Source organism: Alosa pseudoharengus, unplaced genomic scaffold (assembly GCF_046254945.1).
Source record: "Alosa pseudoharengus isolate Yale_2024_CS ecotype anadromous, Long Island Sound unplaced genomic scaffold, YU_APseudo_1.1 YU_APseudo_1.1_scf_1, whole genome shotgun sequence".
In the NCBI taxonomy this organism is placed as follows: Eukaryota; Metazoa; Chordata; class Actinopteri; order Clupeiformes; family Clupeidae; genus Alosa; species Alosa pseudoharengus.
Window position 1 is genome coordinate 1,761,743 of NW_027468564.1, and position 15,727 is coordinate 1,777,469.

At 40.8% G+C, this 15,727-nt stretch overlaps 2 protein-coding genes across 2 annotated transcripts in view; both read right to left on the reverse strand.

Moving 5' to 3' along the window:
• Nucleotides 1–15,727, reverse strand: part of LOC143121097 (NACHT, LRR and PYD domains-containing protein 3-like) — a 295,171-nt gene that overhangs the window by 162,509 nt on the left and 116,935 nt on the right. The window lies entirely within an intron of this gene.
• LOC143124083 (uncharacterized) overlaps nt 7,271–15,727 on the reverse strand; it is a 72,597-nt gene continuing 64,140 nt past the window's right edge. The window contains exons 6-7 of the mRNA XM_076288532.1: nt 10,803–10,849; nt 7,271–7,879 (exon numbers count right to left, since the gene is read on the reverse strand). Of these exons, the coding sequence (XP_076144647.1) occupies nt 7,338–7,879; nt 10,803–10,849 (589 nt within the window). The 3' untranslated portion in view covers nt 7,271–7,337. The remainder of the gene's footprint in view (nt 7,880–10,802; nt 10,850–15,727) is intronic.

Consider the following 15,727-nt stretch of genomic DNA (forward strand, 5'->3'; position numbering starts at 1 on the left):
TAATTACATACTCTGTGATTAATTAATCTAAATAAATCGCATATGTAATTTTTGCTGTGAAAGTATTTTAAATATTTAAATTCAAATGAATCATTGAATAATCAGCATTAGTGACATTAAAGTTCAAAAACTCTTTTATTATTATTTTAATAATGGCCATAATAATCTATGATATGACCTAATATGCTGAGGAAATAAATTCAAAAGTGCTTCGGGAAGAAGTTGTTTTTCACATACAAGGTATTTTAGGCCACAGATATAACCTTTTTAAAAGTAAATGTTCCAATCAATGATCTAGGCAGCACATTTTCTTCTCTCTTCTTCATTTTACAGTCTAATGGTTACTGACTACAACAGCTCAGGGTCAAAGGTCATACGGAATCGATTAATCTGAGTTATTTTTTTTAATCAGTTATTTTTTCTCAAATTAATTAATCGAAATGAATCAGTTATTTTGACAGCCCTAATTTCAATACAATATATGATACAAACCTCAGTTTAGATAATCATATTCACACATTTGTTTTTGCCTAATTGACATGACCATGATAATTGATAATATAAAATTAATGTGCACCTTAAGCAAATGATAAAAAATCTTTCAGAATGCTTTCCATTCTTCAACTGCATCGAACTGCATCGAATCGCATCGCATCGAATCGTACTGAATCGTTTTTTATGAACATGTATCTTTTCTTGTATCGAATCGTGCCCATGTATCTAGATGTGAATCGTATCGTCTTTTACATGAGAGATTCACACCCCTAATGCTTAGCATTTTGTGAAAAGAAATCATTAAGGCTACATTGACAAACATGAGCTGCCTGTATATTCTCTGATTCTAATATTTACAGATATCTAGGCGATGTAAGCACAGCTCAGTTTTAAGAAATGCAGCCGAAAGACCATGTTGAATTTTGCTATAATTTATTTCAAAGCCGGATTACTCTGGAACAGCTACAGTATACACGGGAATGCATTACACCTTTGTGTTCGGTAAGGTCTGCTGAATTCTGATATATGGTTTGTCATGTGTTGCGTGAAGAGTGTGCAGGCCTACGATATTCCACCGAGACGAATGGATGTGGAGATGGGCGCAGAGAATAATTATTAAATCTCTTGAAGTTATTTTTCTCGCGAACTGTTTATTACAGCAAACAGTGGCTAGCTAGCACCGTTTAAAAGCTGAGAAAAGGCTCTTTCATGTGACACATGTGTGATGAGTAGCCTACTTCTCGAGGAGTTCAACAGAGAAGAATGGGTGAATTTGGACGCACTTCATGCTTGTAGTGAAGTAAAGATGAAGCGCTGCATGCTGCGCAGGAGACTGCGGCTCACTGGTAGTTAGTATAGGTAACTTCAAATCAGCGCGATTTACCCTTATAGGCTACTGCACATTACAAGATCTGTACGAGATGATCCGCAGCACTGAAGTGAGAAATGATTTAACTCTTTGTGTAGCGCATGTGAGCGCTTTTTTCCCCATTTCAACTTGAATATTGGTGGGGACATTTCAGTCGTAATTTGACATTGGTGGGGACACGTCCTTCGGTCCCCACGCAAATCTACGCCCCTGATGCCAGATGAGTTCCACCCATTAAGCAGTGACCGATTGGCCAGAATTTCACACTTCCTGCAGTTGAATATGATTGACGCAGCACTCTGGCCAATCCCTGTCTCTCCATTAGTGATCTTGCAATCATTTTTCAGTTGCCTTCAGTGACCTAACAAGAGCTTCATAATAAACTGTGTAACCCATTCACATAATTTGTTTTACATTCATTTTGTAAAATACATCAGTTTGTTTCTCTGTAGGGGAGAATGTTTTGTTTAGGATTATCTGTGTTTTCTAGCAGCTAGGGGGGATAGCTTGCTAGCTGTCTCTTCACCAGTCAGCAACTTGCTATCATGGTGACTCCCTAACATTAGCTCCTAAGCAATACGGATTCAACCAAAGTTTCAGGCGATGGTAGGATGAACATCGGTGACCATGTCTTACAGGATCAGTTTAGTTACAGTCTTTTTGAAATGAGGAGAAATTATTATTGAATGCAGAGGGGGGACCAAGACAGTTTGTGGGTGCTACGGTAAGGAGAAACTTTGTGCCATGAATGCCACAAGAGCTTCTCAAAGTAACCTGCAAGTTCACTGATGTGTTGGCCTATAACATTACCCTATGTTATGGATGTGTTATAACGTCTTGGCTTCCCATATTAAATCCTCAACTTTTTTCCAGGAATGTCAAAGGCGATTGATTCAGAAACATTTTCTAGGATTCTTCAATGTATCAGGAGGCAAATGCCAAGTGGAATCTTAGTTTTGTAGAGAAGGAAATGGCAGTGACAGAAACAAACTGGTTGGTCAAAGATATGCCACAACAGCAGTCATGGTATAATTTCTTAATGTGAATTTCTTCAGTGAACACTGCATATGTGTTGTTTGTTGTTATGCACAACAGTTCAATCTAATGTCTAGGAGCGGGTATCCCAGAGGCAAGAATGTGTCTCATATTAGGCTACTGAATTTGGCATTGAGCCTGCAGTATGTAGCCTATGTAGCATAAAAACTGCTAATCAATCTAACCAAGTGTTGTTAATCTTATATCAAGATCAGAAACTTGGTATTGTTTTCAGTATAAAGAGTTTCAGTATAATACTAAAAGCAATACCAAATAGACCAAAAATAGTTTTGATCTTTAACTCTATTTGTAGCAGTGTATGTAAACTGGCTGGATATGGCATTCAGAGTCTGCCTTCAGGGTGCGTATTGATAGCCGTGTGGTGGTAGGCTCTTGTGTAGGTTCCACTGAGATTAATGTCACCATCTTGAATTTCCCCTTGGGGATCAATAAAGTCTATCTATCTATCTATCTATCTATCTATCTATCAATTCAACACTGTAAACCCGAATAATAGTAAAATTGAGGCAATTGATTGGCAATAGTTGATTAACTTAAAAGTCAAAATTTTCCAGAACTTAAAAGGTTGGATGACTTGCTATTTGTACTTTTTGATAACAGTTAAAGTGCTCATTTAGCTCAACTCATATTTTCAGCTAGGCCTATTATGACTTAATGTTTCGAGTTTTCAAACCACTGGAATAGGTTCACATGGGAATAAACAGGAATATATGGAAAATAATATAACAATTGTGACAACACATCTCTTTTTTAAAAGTTCAAAAGCAAAAAAAAACGCAAATCATTGTATCAGACGAAATATCAGTCATTCAGTGCCTCTGTCTGTCTGTCTGTCAGGCCACGTGTGTCCTATTTTTTTTATTTTTTATTTATTTTTTTAAAGCTTTTTCTGTAAAATAAAATCCCTCTCACGGGGCAGTTGGCCAGTTGGCTCTGTGACTTCTGGCTTTTGTTGTAAAGTTGCAACGATTGATATTGTTGTTACCTTTACTATCCAGTAGGTGGCAGTCCAGGATAAGAAAACTAGACAAAAAAAGCAGCATAGCCTACAAGTGCAAATCGAAATGCAATGTGTGAAGTTATTGGAATGGAAATAAATGTAACCACCTTCATACTTCATACATAATTTTGAAGACATTTTGTTTAAAGTGTGCAACAAATGTAGTCAATTTAGTAAGGTAGTAGTAGTTTGTCGGTTAGTTAGTTAGTCGGTAGGGTAGGCTAAGTAAACAATAGGCTACGTTAGCAGTAACTGACATGGCTGGCGGCTAGCATTATCATCATCAAGAGGTGTGCTAACTCGTACCTCCAGATTGATACCAGCTGAGCCCGGCTACCTATTAAACATTCTCTGGTGATACTACAGACTTGACGAACTCCCATGGTAGGCAACGGGAATTCCTTACTGCAGAAATAGTAGATTGATGTCCTGTCAACAGGATTAGTCTGGGCGTTCTTTTTAAAACGTAGGCTAAACGTCAAAGCAGCGCTTTCTCGTTTGCCTCCTTCAGTCCCTAACCTGCACTGTGTCAAATGTCACCAAGAAATGTGATTAATCAGCGTTATATATATATGTTTTAATGCCTTAATATTTCTGTAATTAATTAATCGAAATAAATGTGTTATTTTGACAGCCCTAGTTATTATACTACTGCAATACACTAATCTAGTACAGTGTTGCACTGAATAGAGATGACCTTGGTGGTCAATGCATGCCATGTCCAACTACAGAAAAAGGAAGTTTGAAGAAAAGGAAAAAAAATCAAAAAAAAAATCACATAGGCTATTCTGTTTTGTTATGGCATAGAAAACAATGAAACAAAATAAATGACAACAGGTTCATCACATCTCCTTTCAGAATCGTTATTTAGACATTTAAGCTTAAAAGTCAGGAACACATTTTATTTACATATTTTAAGTCAGAAAAACAAGCATGTTTTTTTTTTTGTGTAAACACATATAGAAACACTGACACCTCAGATCAGCAATTAATTTTTCAAAGAAATTCAGCAAATAACTAAATTTTAGGGAGAACAGAATACATCATATTATTGTTGCTGAAACATCCTCATAATCCACACATTCACAAGTCCCATAGACCTATTTTTTAAAAAATATTGTGAAGCCAAATCAGCGATGTTATCCACCAAAAATATTTTTCAGTGTCTATACAGTAATAATCTTCTAACTGTGAAAATGTCAGACACTATTTTGCCTTATTTAAAAAAATCGAAATTGCTCCTTTTGTTTCATAAACGAACTACAAAAGAAGTCACGTGACTTTACCCTTCGACGTTACCAAAGTCCTTTTAGGCAAGTCCCTCCACTCGGCGGCCATATACCAACGTTTTATGGGCACTCATCGGGCACAGTCTTTGGGTCGAACTGCGCGTGCGCAAGGCTTCACGACACCAATCTTGCTCCAGCGGCGAGATCACAACACATGATTGGCACAATGTCTTCACAACACACCATATGATTGGCTCAATGTATTCACATCACACCACATGATTAGCTCAATGTATTCACATGTCGACGTTTTGCCGAGGAAGGGGTGGGATATGTGTAGACAACGGCCATATTGGCGTGACAAACTAGCCCCATGCATTTCTATGGAGTATTTTTTGAGTGCTGTGTCTCCACATTAGAAAGTCTCTGATGTTACTCACGGTAGCATGGTTTGTTTATTAGCCTGGTTAGCATTGACACTTAACACTTACTGTCAGCTCTTCATGTGAGTAGAAGCACAACACCAGTTATCCAGACATAAAGGTTATCACCACGCGGTTTACATCACGTTCCGTTATTACAAAAATATGTTAAGCCAGTTAAGCAAATTGCCTTATTGATCAGTTAAAGATTAAGCGCCCAAACCTGTGACGTCATGCAATTGTAGTCCATTATCACCATGTTACGACAAAAACTCTAACAATTCAACTGATCCTAAAAATAAGGTATGACCACTTGAAGCAATAGAGGTGACCCCAGTGCCTAACATATGGAAGGCATTAAATTAAGATCCCAGTGTGCACCGAGATATATTTTTTCTAAAAAAAAATCCCATCCACTCCGCTAAATTCTTACCCTGGAAATCCAGAGTTCTCGCGAGAGCACAATTTGAATTGTGCCCGCAAGATACTCTGGCCACGAGCAATGATCCAAATTTCTTCTACCTCTCGAGCGAGAGGGACCAATCAAATCGGTGTAGGCGGGACAAAGGCGAGCTGCACTGATGACGACGGTGCTGCGACGTCCGGAATCATCTAGAAAACATTGCAAGATAGCTACCGATGAACACCAGTTGTTTGACACGGCTTTGGCCGCTACAATAAAGGATTTAGATTTGGCTTTTCAACTAAAAGAGGAGCAGAAAATCGCCCTCAAATCGTTCCTTTGCAAGAACTGGATACGTCACACCGTGAATTGTTGTGATTGGTCGTAGCGTTATCCAACTGCGTGCAGTGAGAGTTTCAAATGCATGCTTGGTGCCGCCCCTCGAATTGGGCCATTTTCATTACTCGTGGCCAGACCCTTAATCTGAAAGATTCCAGGGTCTGGTTTACCAGGCTACTAAACTCTAGGAACGCAACCACTAGATGGCGATGAGATTACTTTCCCTCCCTCCCTATTAAACTGTTGCATAAAAGACCTTAGTAGTCTAACTAAGGGGAAAACCCTAAGGGACATCTGACTCTACCTTAACCATATTATTAACTGAATTGATGCTGATAAATGAAGTTTATTAACTACTTTTGACCATTCAAAATAAAACCTCTGTTAATATGCTTCCTCTGTCAAATAGGCCTATCAGAAACATGCCGTATTGTTATTGTTTGGTTTACGTATAGTAGGCTAATGTTAACAATTCATGTGGATGTCTTGTTAGCCTATGAGCTTCGGTTCGGTTCGCTAGGCAAAACGTTGGTGCACTGATGACAGTCAGGATCATTTCTAACTTGCCAACTAGTATTGTTCAGTTCATGTATATAACATGTTTTACTAGCTACCTGGATAATTTCCGCTAATATTATTAAGGTAAGATGAATGATAAGATATAAGCACTGTGTTCGGTAGGTTAACTAACGGCATCGCGGCAAAGGCAGCTAGCTAGGCTACAGCTGTTGAACAATCTCCGTGGAAACTATAGAATTTTCATGCCGGAAAATCCCTTTCAGTGCAGTAAATCCCTTGGCGTTTCTCCTTAACTAAGGAAACATTTTAAGGTATTCTGTGCAACACCCTTAAGTAAATCCCTTACCTGAGGAGAAATTAAGTCTTAAGGGTCATACTTAAGGGAAAAAACTTAAGGTGCTTTGTGCAACCGGCCACTGGAACTATTGCCATAGTAACAAGCCCTGCTCAACTACCAGGGCCACAGATTAAGCACCACAATGGATGTTGCTACGGTTACATGGTTACTGCGGAATGTTGCAATGTCTTGATTTGATAAATAAGTCTGAATTTTAGCAGTTGGTTAAATAGACAGCAGTGTTAAACAAACCACACACACACACACACACACACAGGCTCACAGCAGTGGAGACTGAGCACACACACACACACACACACACACTGTGCTGTAGAGAGAAGGGAGGGGGAGTAGAGACTGACGGTAGAGAGAGAAAGACAGAGAGAGAGGAAGAGAAGAAGAGAAGGGAGGGGGAGTAGAGAATGAGGATAGAGAGAAAGGGTGACAGGGAAAGGGAGGACAGAGAGCGAATGAAAGAGGAGTGGAAGAGGGGAAAAGAGAACAGAGACAGAGGGAAAGGGAGAGGAGGAGAGGGGGAGGAACAGAGGAAGTAGAGCCAGTGAGAGGACAGAGAGGAAGGGAGGGGAATGAGAGACAGAGAGAGTGGAAGAGAAGAGAGGGGGAGTAGAGAGAAAGGGTGACATGTGGACGTACTGTTGGAGGACGAGCTCATGTGATCTTGCGCAGGGACACTGAGGAGCCAGTATATCTATAATAAAACCCAAACCCTGGATAGAGGGGCTCAGTGAATGTGGAGTGGAACGTGTGCAGGTGGGTGAGTGTGTTAGTGGAGACGCTGTAGAAGGACAGAGTGCCGGCCGGCCAGTCCAGGTAAACTCCTACTGTTCTGGAGTCGGAGGAGGGGGCAGGTATGTCAGTGTGTTTATTATTGTGCAGGACATAGTAACTGTGAGGAGAGCAGTACAGACTCCAGGACTTGGCATTACATCCCATTATGGCAACCCCTTTCCTCTTGATGCTTTTATAGGCCACAGATATAAGAGCTCCAACTCTTCCAATCCACTCAGCCTCCCAGTAGCAGCGTCCAGTCAGACCCTCTCTACACAACACCTGAGTCCACATGGAGTCAAATCTCTCTGGGTGTTCAGGATACGGCTGCTCCTCATACACATATGCCACCTCTCTGTTCCCCTCAGAGAGAGAGAGATTTCTGTGTGCTGTGTTTGGGTCCAGTGTGAGATCACAGGCATCTGGAGACAAGAGGTGAGAACATGAGAACACACACATACTTACACACACACACACACACACACACCATGTCAACACACACACACACACACACACACACACACACACACACACACACACCAAAATCAACACAAACACAGGCATCTACAAATGACAGGACAGAATATAAGAATACACACACACCAAATCAACACAAACACACACAGGCATCTGCAAATGAGAGGAGAGAACATGAGAACACACACACACACCTGCAAATGAGAGAACATGAGAACACACACACACACACCAAATCAACACAAACACACACAGGCATCTACAAACAAGAGAAGAGAACATGAGAACACACACATACATAAATACACACACACAGGTATCTGCAGACAAAAGGAGAGGAGAAAATATGAGAATACACACACACACACACATCAAATCAACACAAACACACACACACACACACACACACACACACAGGCATATGCAGGCAAGAGGAGAGGAGAGAGCATGAGAACACACACATACATACACACATCAACACACACACACACACACACACACCAAATCAACACACACGCAGGCATCTGCAAATGTGAGGAGAGAACATGAGAACACACAAACACACACACACACAGGCATCTGCAAACAAGAGGAGAGGAGAGAGCATGAGAACACACACATACATACACACACACCAAATCAACACAAACACACACACAGGCATCTGCAGACAAGAGGAGAGAACATGAGAACACACACACACACACCAAAATCAACACAAACACACACACACACACACAGACACACACACACCAAATCAACACACACACACACACACACACAGGCATATGCAGGCAAGAGGAGAGGAGAGAGCATGAGAACACACACACACATACACACATCAACACACACACACACTCCTACACACACACACACACCAAATCAACACACACACACACAGGCATTTGCAGACAAGAGGAGAGAGCATGAGAACACACACACACACACACACATCAACACACACACACACACCAAATCAACACAAACACACACACACAGGCATCTGCAGAGAGAACATGAGATCACATACATACACAGTGTTTCCCATACATTGACTTATTTGTGGCGGCCCACCACAATATCAACATTGATCACCACACAATGATTTTCCAGGTTGTACTAAATTGTGCTTAAATCTGGTTAGCATCATAACCACAGTGTGCCAATTTGATAAAAACTGTTAATTCTGCAAACCAACCACCGCAAATGGAATTCAATTCTGTGGGAAACACTGTATACATACATACACACACACACACACACTCCTACACACAAACACAGGCATCTGCAGACAAGAGGAGGAGTGAACATGAGAATCTACACACACACACACCAAATCAACACAAACACACACAGGCATCTGCAGAAGAGAGGAGAGAACATAACATAACACACACCACACACACACACACAAGGCAGAGAAAGAGAGCAAGACATTTCGGGATTTCGTGAAATTCAGCACTGTGATTGGTTGTCATGTTCTATTTGGACATAGGGAGCCAATAGAAAGCCTCAATTTCCAGAGTTCACCGCCTCCTAATTTTAATTCTGCACCACTAGCTGACTAGTGTGAATTTAGGCTTCAACTAGTTTACTAGTATACATTTATGACCTCACTAGATAACTAGTTTGGACAAATGATGCATCAACTAGTTAACTAGTGAGCCTGCTGCCATCACCTAGCTAGCTAGTAAGCCATTTATGGTTCACTAGTTAACTAGTGACATTGACCTACTGCAACTAGTTAACTAGTGAGGTGTTTTGCAACTAGTTAACTAGTGAGACCCAAAAGCCTTCAACTAGCTGACTGGTATGCATTTTGGCCTTTACTAGTTAACTAGTAGACATTTCTGGCTCTCCCTAGTTAACTAGTGAAGCTAATACGTGTTCACTAGTTAACTAGTGAGCCTTTTGGCTCACTAGTGTGCATATTTTGGCCCTCACTAGTTAACTAGTTCACACAAACATGGCTCACTAGTTAACTAGTTGACAAAAATGGCTTACATGTACATGACAATTATGCCTGATATCAAGATATCTGAATAAATGCTCAATCAGCTTTCCATACACACACAGCAGTGAGAGAGAGAGACAGACACACAAACGCACAGCACACACACCACGTCAACACAAACAAACACACACACACAGGCATCTGCAGACAAGAGGAGAGAACATGAGAATACACACACACACAGCAGAGAGAGAGAGAGAGACACACACAAATGCACAGCACACACACACACGCATGCACACACACCACGTCAACACAAACACAAACACACACAGGCATCTGTAGACAAGAGGAGAGGAGAGAACATGAGAACATCCTGATTAGAATATGGGGAGTGACAAACACACACTCACACACACACACAAACACACACACACACACACACAGAGAACCACCACACACCACAACACAAACGCAGACACACACGCAGGCACACACACACACACACACACACACAGAGAACCACCACACACCACAACACAAACGCAGACACACACGCAGGCACACACACACACACACACACAGAGAACCACCACACACCACAACACAAACGCAGACACACACACACACACACACACACACACACACACACACACACACACACACACACACACACAGAGAACCACCACACACCACAACACAAACGCAGACACACACGCAGGCACACACACACACACACAGAGAACCACCACACACCACAACACAAACGCAGACACACACGCAGACACACACACAGAACCACACACAACAATACAAAACACACCCGCAAACACACACACACATAGCTATTAGACACCCATACAAACATGTGAGTGTGAATGATCACAGATACTGAATAAACAATAAAAACTTACATCTCAGCAAGCGTGGTCGTGCTTTGCTTACAGAAGCATGGTCGGTACTGTAAGAAAAACAAAATGTCACACACACATGTACCATTTGACAGATGTCAACACTGCTGTTTTTCTGATTGTGCTACCTGTGAAATGCAATGTGATTTATTATCCCACAGAAAATAGACTGCTGCCGTATACGTTTCCCTTGATAAACAGTAATGAAGTAACTCTCAATTCCAGCTGTCTTTATCGCATACAAAGGCATCCATTTGTCTCAAGGTGACACCTCAAGGCCCCTCTAGTTCTCAGCAGAGGCGATTCTAGAGTCTGTGGGGGCCCCAAGCAAAAATTCCAAGGGGGCCCTACCGACAAGTGTTATCACCATTATCTTATACCACCATTAGGTTATTATGTTAAATAATAAAAATACAAAAAGCGTATTATAAAAATTCTTATATTTTGACATGTATCTCACCACTGCAAGCTGGACTTGTCTTACATGTGTGTGTAGAGCAGACTGTCCTGAATCTGGCAATATCATTGCCATGGTCGTGGAGGGATTCTCTGGGGCTTAGCAATTTACAGACATATGTGGTGTGCGCCTTACAGAAATAAATGGCATTTTTTTATTTAGTGATGAAAAATGACCTTTCTGCGCTACATATCTGTGACACGAACTGATCTGACCTGACTTGACCCGAGTTTGCGTGTTAGCCTGTGTGTGCCTGCCTGCCTATAGGGTGTATGCACTCATAGATTCTCTACAACAACTTTTTACTGCATTGCCATGAACAAAGTAGAGGCAAAAAAGGGGTTTCTTTGTTGAACAAATTGGGATGCAATGTGAGCCTTGAATTGGATGCCATGCAGGAATTTGCTAGGATATCAAAACCGGATTATGAACATGCTTTGCCACAGAGAAACAAACACAGATAGCATTGGATTATAAACATGCTTTGCCACAAAAACAGACAAAAACGTGAGGTAAGTTGAGCTATATGAAGTTATTATTTTGCTTGTCGCTTCGTCTGTTTTATAACCCAGAAGAATGTACGTGGTATCAAATGATAACTCCGTGTCTCCTCTTTCATCTGACGTGCGTGGCATAGGCTATCTATCTGATCACGGGTCCGTGAGTAATTCAAACGAGAGTAATGGGTGTGCAGCGTTGGTTTGTGTACATGACGTTATTATTTTGCAGTCACTTCGTCTGTTTTTATAAACCAGAAGGATCGATATACATGGTACCAATGGATAGCCCTGTATCTCCTCTTTCATCTGATATGCTTGCCATATCTATGCGATCACAGGTTCGCGAGTAATTCAAACGAGTGTAATGGGTGCGCAGGTGAACGCAGAGAAGTAGACTGTAAATATGATGATTTAATTTCTTTCCCCCCATACTTCATCGTACAGATAAGTGTGTAGTCTCGTTGGAAAGCCCCACTTCTGCTCTGTCACACAATAAATGTTTCATCTCGCTGCGATGAACAGTTCCGGAGCAATGTAACAAAGAAGAAGGGGTATGTTTTTTTGACGCACTTTGCATCAATCAGGTTCTAAAAAATTAACGCGTAGCCTATGCTTGGTCCTTACTGCATCGCGATTAACATGTTATGGCAGACAGCCCTAATACAAACATAGAAACGTTAACCATCTCCTTGCTTAACTAGTTGTAACTGTCGCTAGCTAGCTGAAGTTTACTGTCGTAGATGTAGCAAACCATGTTCAATCTTTCTGCCAATTAGCATTAGCCTACTATAACTTAATTGAGTAGCCTAGGCTAAATGCCAAACTCCGATGTTGATCCGTCATCACTGCACCCTCGATTGACGTTTACCACAGTAGCCAAAATATGTGCGGATTCTTTGAACTCTTTTGAACACAGATCCGCTGTTTATAAGGCCATAGCATAGGGCCTACATACAGATGTACTGTTTGTACAACAACAGGACAGGAGCACGCAAAATACATCATTCAATCTCTATGGACGAAAATCTCACTTGTCCCACCAGCAAACACGCTAAAGACCAGGTCGGGGGCCCCCTAGCGGCTCGGGGCTCCAAGTAGTTGCTTGGTTTGCCTGTTGACAAGGTGCGCCTCTGGTTCTCAGAAGGAGACAATCATGAAGTAAAAAGCCCCGACACTGTCTATCCTGTACTTAGATTAGAGTCAATGAGCAACCTGACTACCTCTGAATAACAAATGCACTTTCTAACAGTGAAACTCCATTATTTAATGATCAGGGGCCATCAGGCATAAAAAAAAAATTCTTAGGTTCCGGTTTCTGACCGACCTTGTCAATTTATGTGCGACCCAAATTTATTTTATGAGCTTGGGGAAGAAATAACACTAAATAGTCTAGGCTACATTAAATAAATCCACAAATAAAAGGCGAACTATAATTACATTAATTACCCCTTGCGTTATGTATAGGGATGAGCGTATTCTCTCTTTTACAAAGTAGCCTATGCACAGCTGTTCACGAAGACGATAGTTTTCGTCACTTACCAAGGCACTCGCAATTTTGTCCAAACACCGCAAATTTTTCGCAAATTTGACCAATCATCGTAGTTTCACTGTGACATTTCACCTACCACAACAGTCCCTCGAGCAGAATATTGAGCCAGATGGCACACTTAGTTCTGCACCTTCTGTATGACACCAAAGACTGCCCTAACGTGTTCGTTCCTCTGCAGTTTTGATGACAATAAATAGAAGGCTAACGTTAATGATCTGCTTACTTGCATCTCTCAACCTGGTGTTGCTAACCCTAGGCTATGAAAGTAAGTTAATTAAGGCCTACTTGGTTTACTGACATTTGAGTAGGCTATGCAACCCATTGGCAAACATTTACCTGGATATGTCCTTTTAGCTTATGTCATGTTTGCTAGCTTGTGGGCTTAGTTTAAGTAGTGCTACCAAAATCATAGAAATTAATAAAATTTCAAGACATTTACCTCTTCTATGATCCAAGAATGATTTCATTCTAGTTGTTTTTACATTTATTAACATTTATTTTAACTAATGACATAAAAGACATTCCCAATTGCATCCACATATCGTAATGCACTATGCAAAAAGTGATTTACACTCGTAGCCGAACACAGTGAGATGCAAGCCTTCCAATCCACTCAGAAATGTAGGCATTAGGCTACTCTCACGTCCTTAAAGGGGAAGGCAGTCAATTAGACGTACACCACCAATGTAATGACATTAAACAGAAGTGTAGTCAAATAGTTTAAATCAATATGAAATTACTAGATACTTACTTGGCTATTAGCAATTATGCAGGCCACAGACTATGGCCTTAACTGACAACCAACAGGAACCAAACCTTTTTTTTTATGCCTCAGCAACACCTTCACAGCCCACCTGTGGACCATAGACCACTTGTTGCGAACGCTGAACTAACGATTGTTTGTTGTACTACTTTCTTTGGTCACTGACAGTGATAATAGACCTAATGGATATTTAACTTGGTAAAATTTGATCTACTTCATAAGTGTTCCCGATATACAGAATTAATAGTCCCCCTGTCAGACACAGGCATGAAAACGGGTCAGGGGTGAAAAAGGTGAGAAGGGCGCGCGAAGAGGGAAATGACCGTTTCATAGCAAAACAAGTGCGAGTGACATTGTTGCCAATAGTGCATAGCTTCCATGGAGTATGAAGTAGCCTAAAACCAGAGATTTATAAAGAAAACAAACTAGAAAATGACTAATTTTTTACAAAAAAATACTTATTATTTCTTCTTTTTGGCTTGGGCCTAAGTGTGAAGGGACCCACTTGCGCTGTTTGGCAACATGCTTCAGCCTGGCCCTCCTCCTCAGTAATCTACATGAGTTTTCTTCAAAGCTTCTTTCTTTATTTCTTTGTACCTGAAGTTATCAGACATTTCTGAAGATTTTATAGGCCTAATGGACACTTCATAGTAGACTAGAATAAGTCTGAATAAGATAAGTCTGAATATTTGTTGGACCAAACCAGGTAATAAATAAACTTGGGTAGGGTTTTCATTTGTAAAATTGGTTTTAAATGTTTTAACCTGCAGCTAGGCTACTAAATAGGCTACTTGACTTACAGATTGTGGCATTGTGCTAGTGTGTTAACCAACCAATAAAGTTGTGTGAACAGTGTTCACATTACATGTTAAACCCTGTAGACACAGACTAGGCCTACTGATCAGGCCACTGAACGTTTCTTAAAAGACAGCATTACCATGTCAAACACTGCTTTTGTCTCTGAACTTGACAAAACGCACCAGCCCAGTTTAGGAGCATTTAATTCAACTATTTAGTTATTCACATTAGCCTTTGCTATACTGATAAAGTATGCCTATTTGCTTCACCTTTTGTCGATCTAGATGGCTCAAACTGCACGTATTCTTCATCAAATGAACTTGTTATGTCTATTTCTGTCCAATATCGCTAACTTTAACAACAGCCTACGCTACGTTGCTACACCAATCTCAACGTCTTTTTCTGACAGAAGTTGAAAGTTTCAACTAGCCCACCTGTGACATCAATCACAAAATGTCGCCGGGCTCACCAGCTGACATTTCATATATCTGTAGTCACACAGACAGGGAGCATAGTTCGAATTACAGGGGGTACTGGGGGGTACTATACCCCCCAATGAAGACCCAGTACCCCCCAAAGAGACAGAAATATCAGATAATTTTTCTGATATTGTGAAAAAATACCATTACAGTTGGCTACAATACAAGTCAACTCCTATTTTCACTAGGAGACATTTTATGTAAAGCGATTTCAGACACCCCTATTATGGACCGTACCATTTTAAACCATTAGAATTTAGAAGCAACGGAGATGGAGAAAGACTTCAACTTCTCAAGCAAGTGTTAATGACAAAACGCTAGATAGATTAAGCCTTTGCTGCTGACGGCATGGGTAAATGTAAGTTGCTAGCAGACGCAGCTT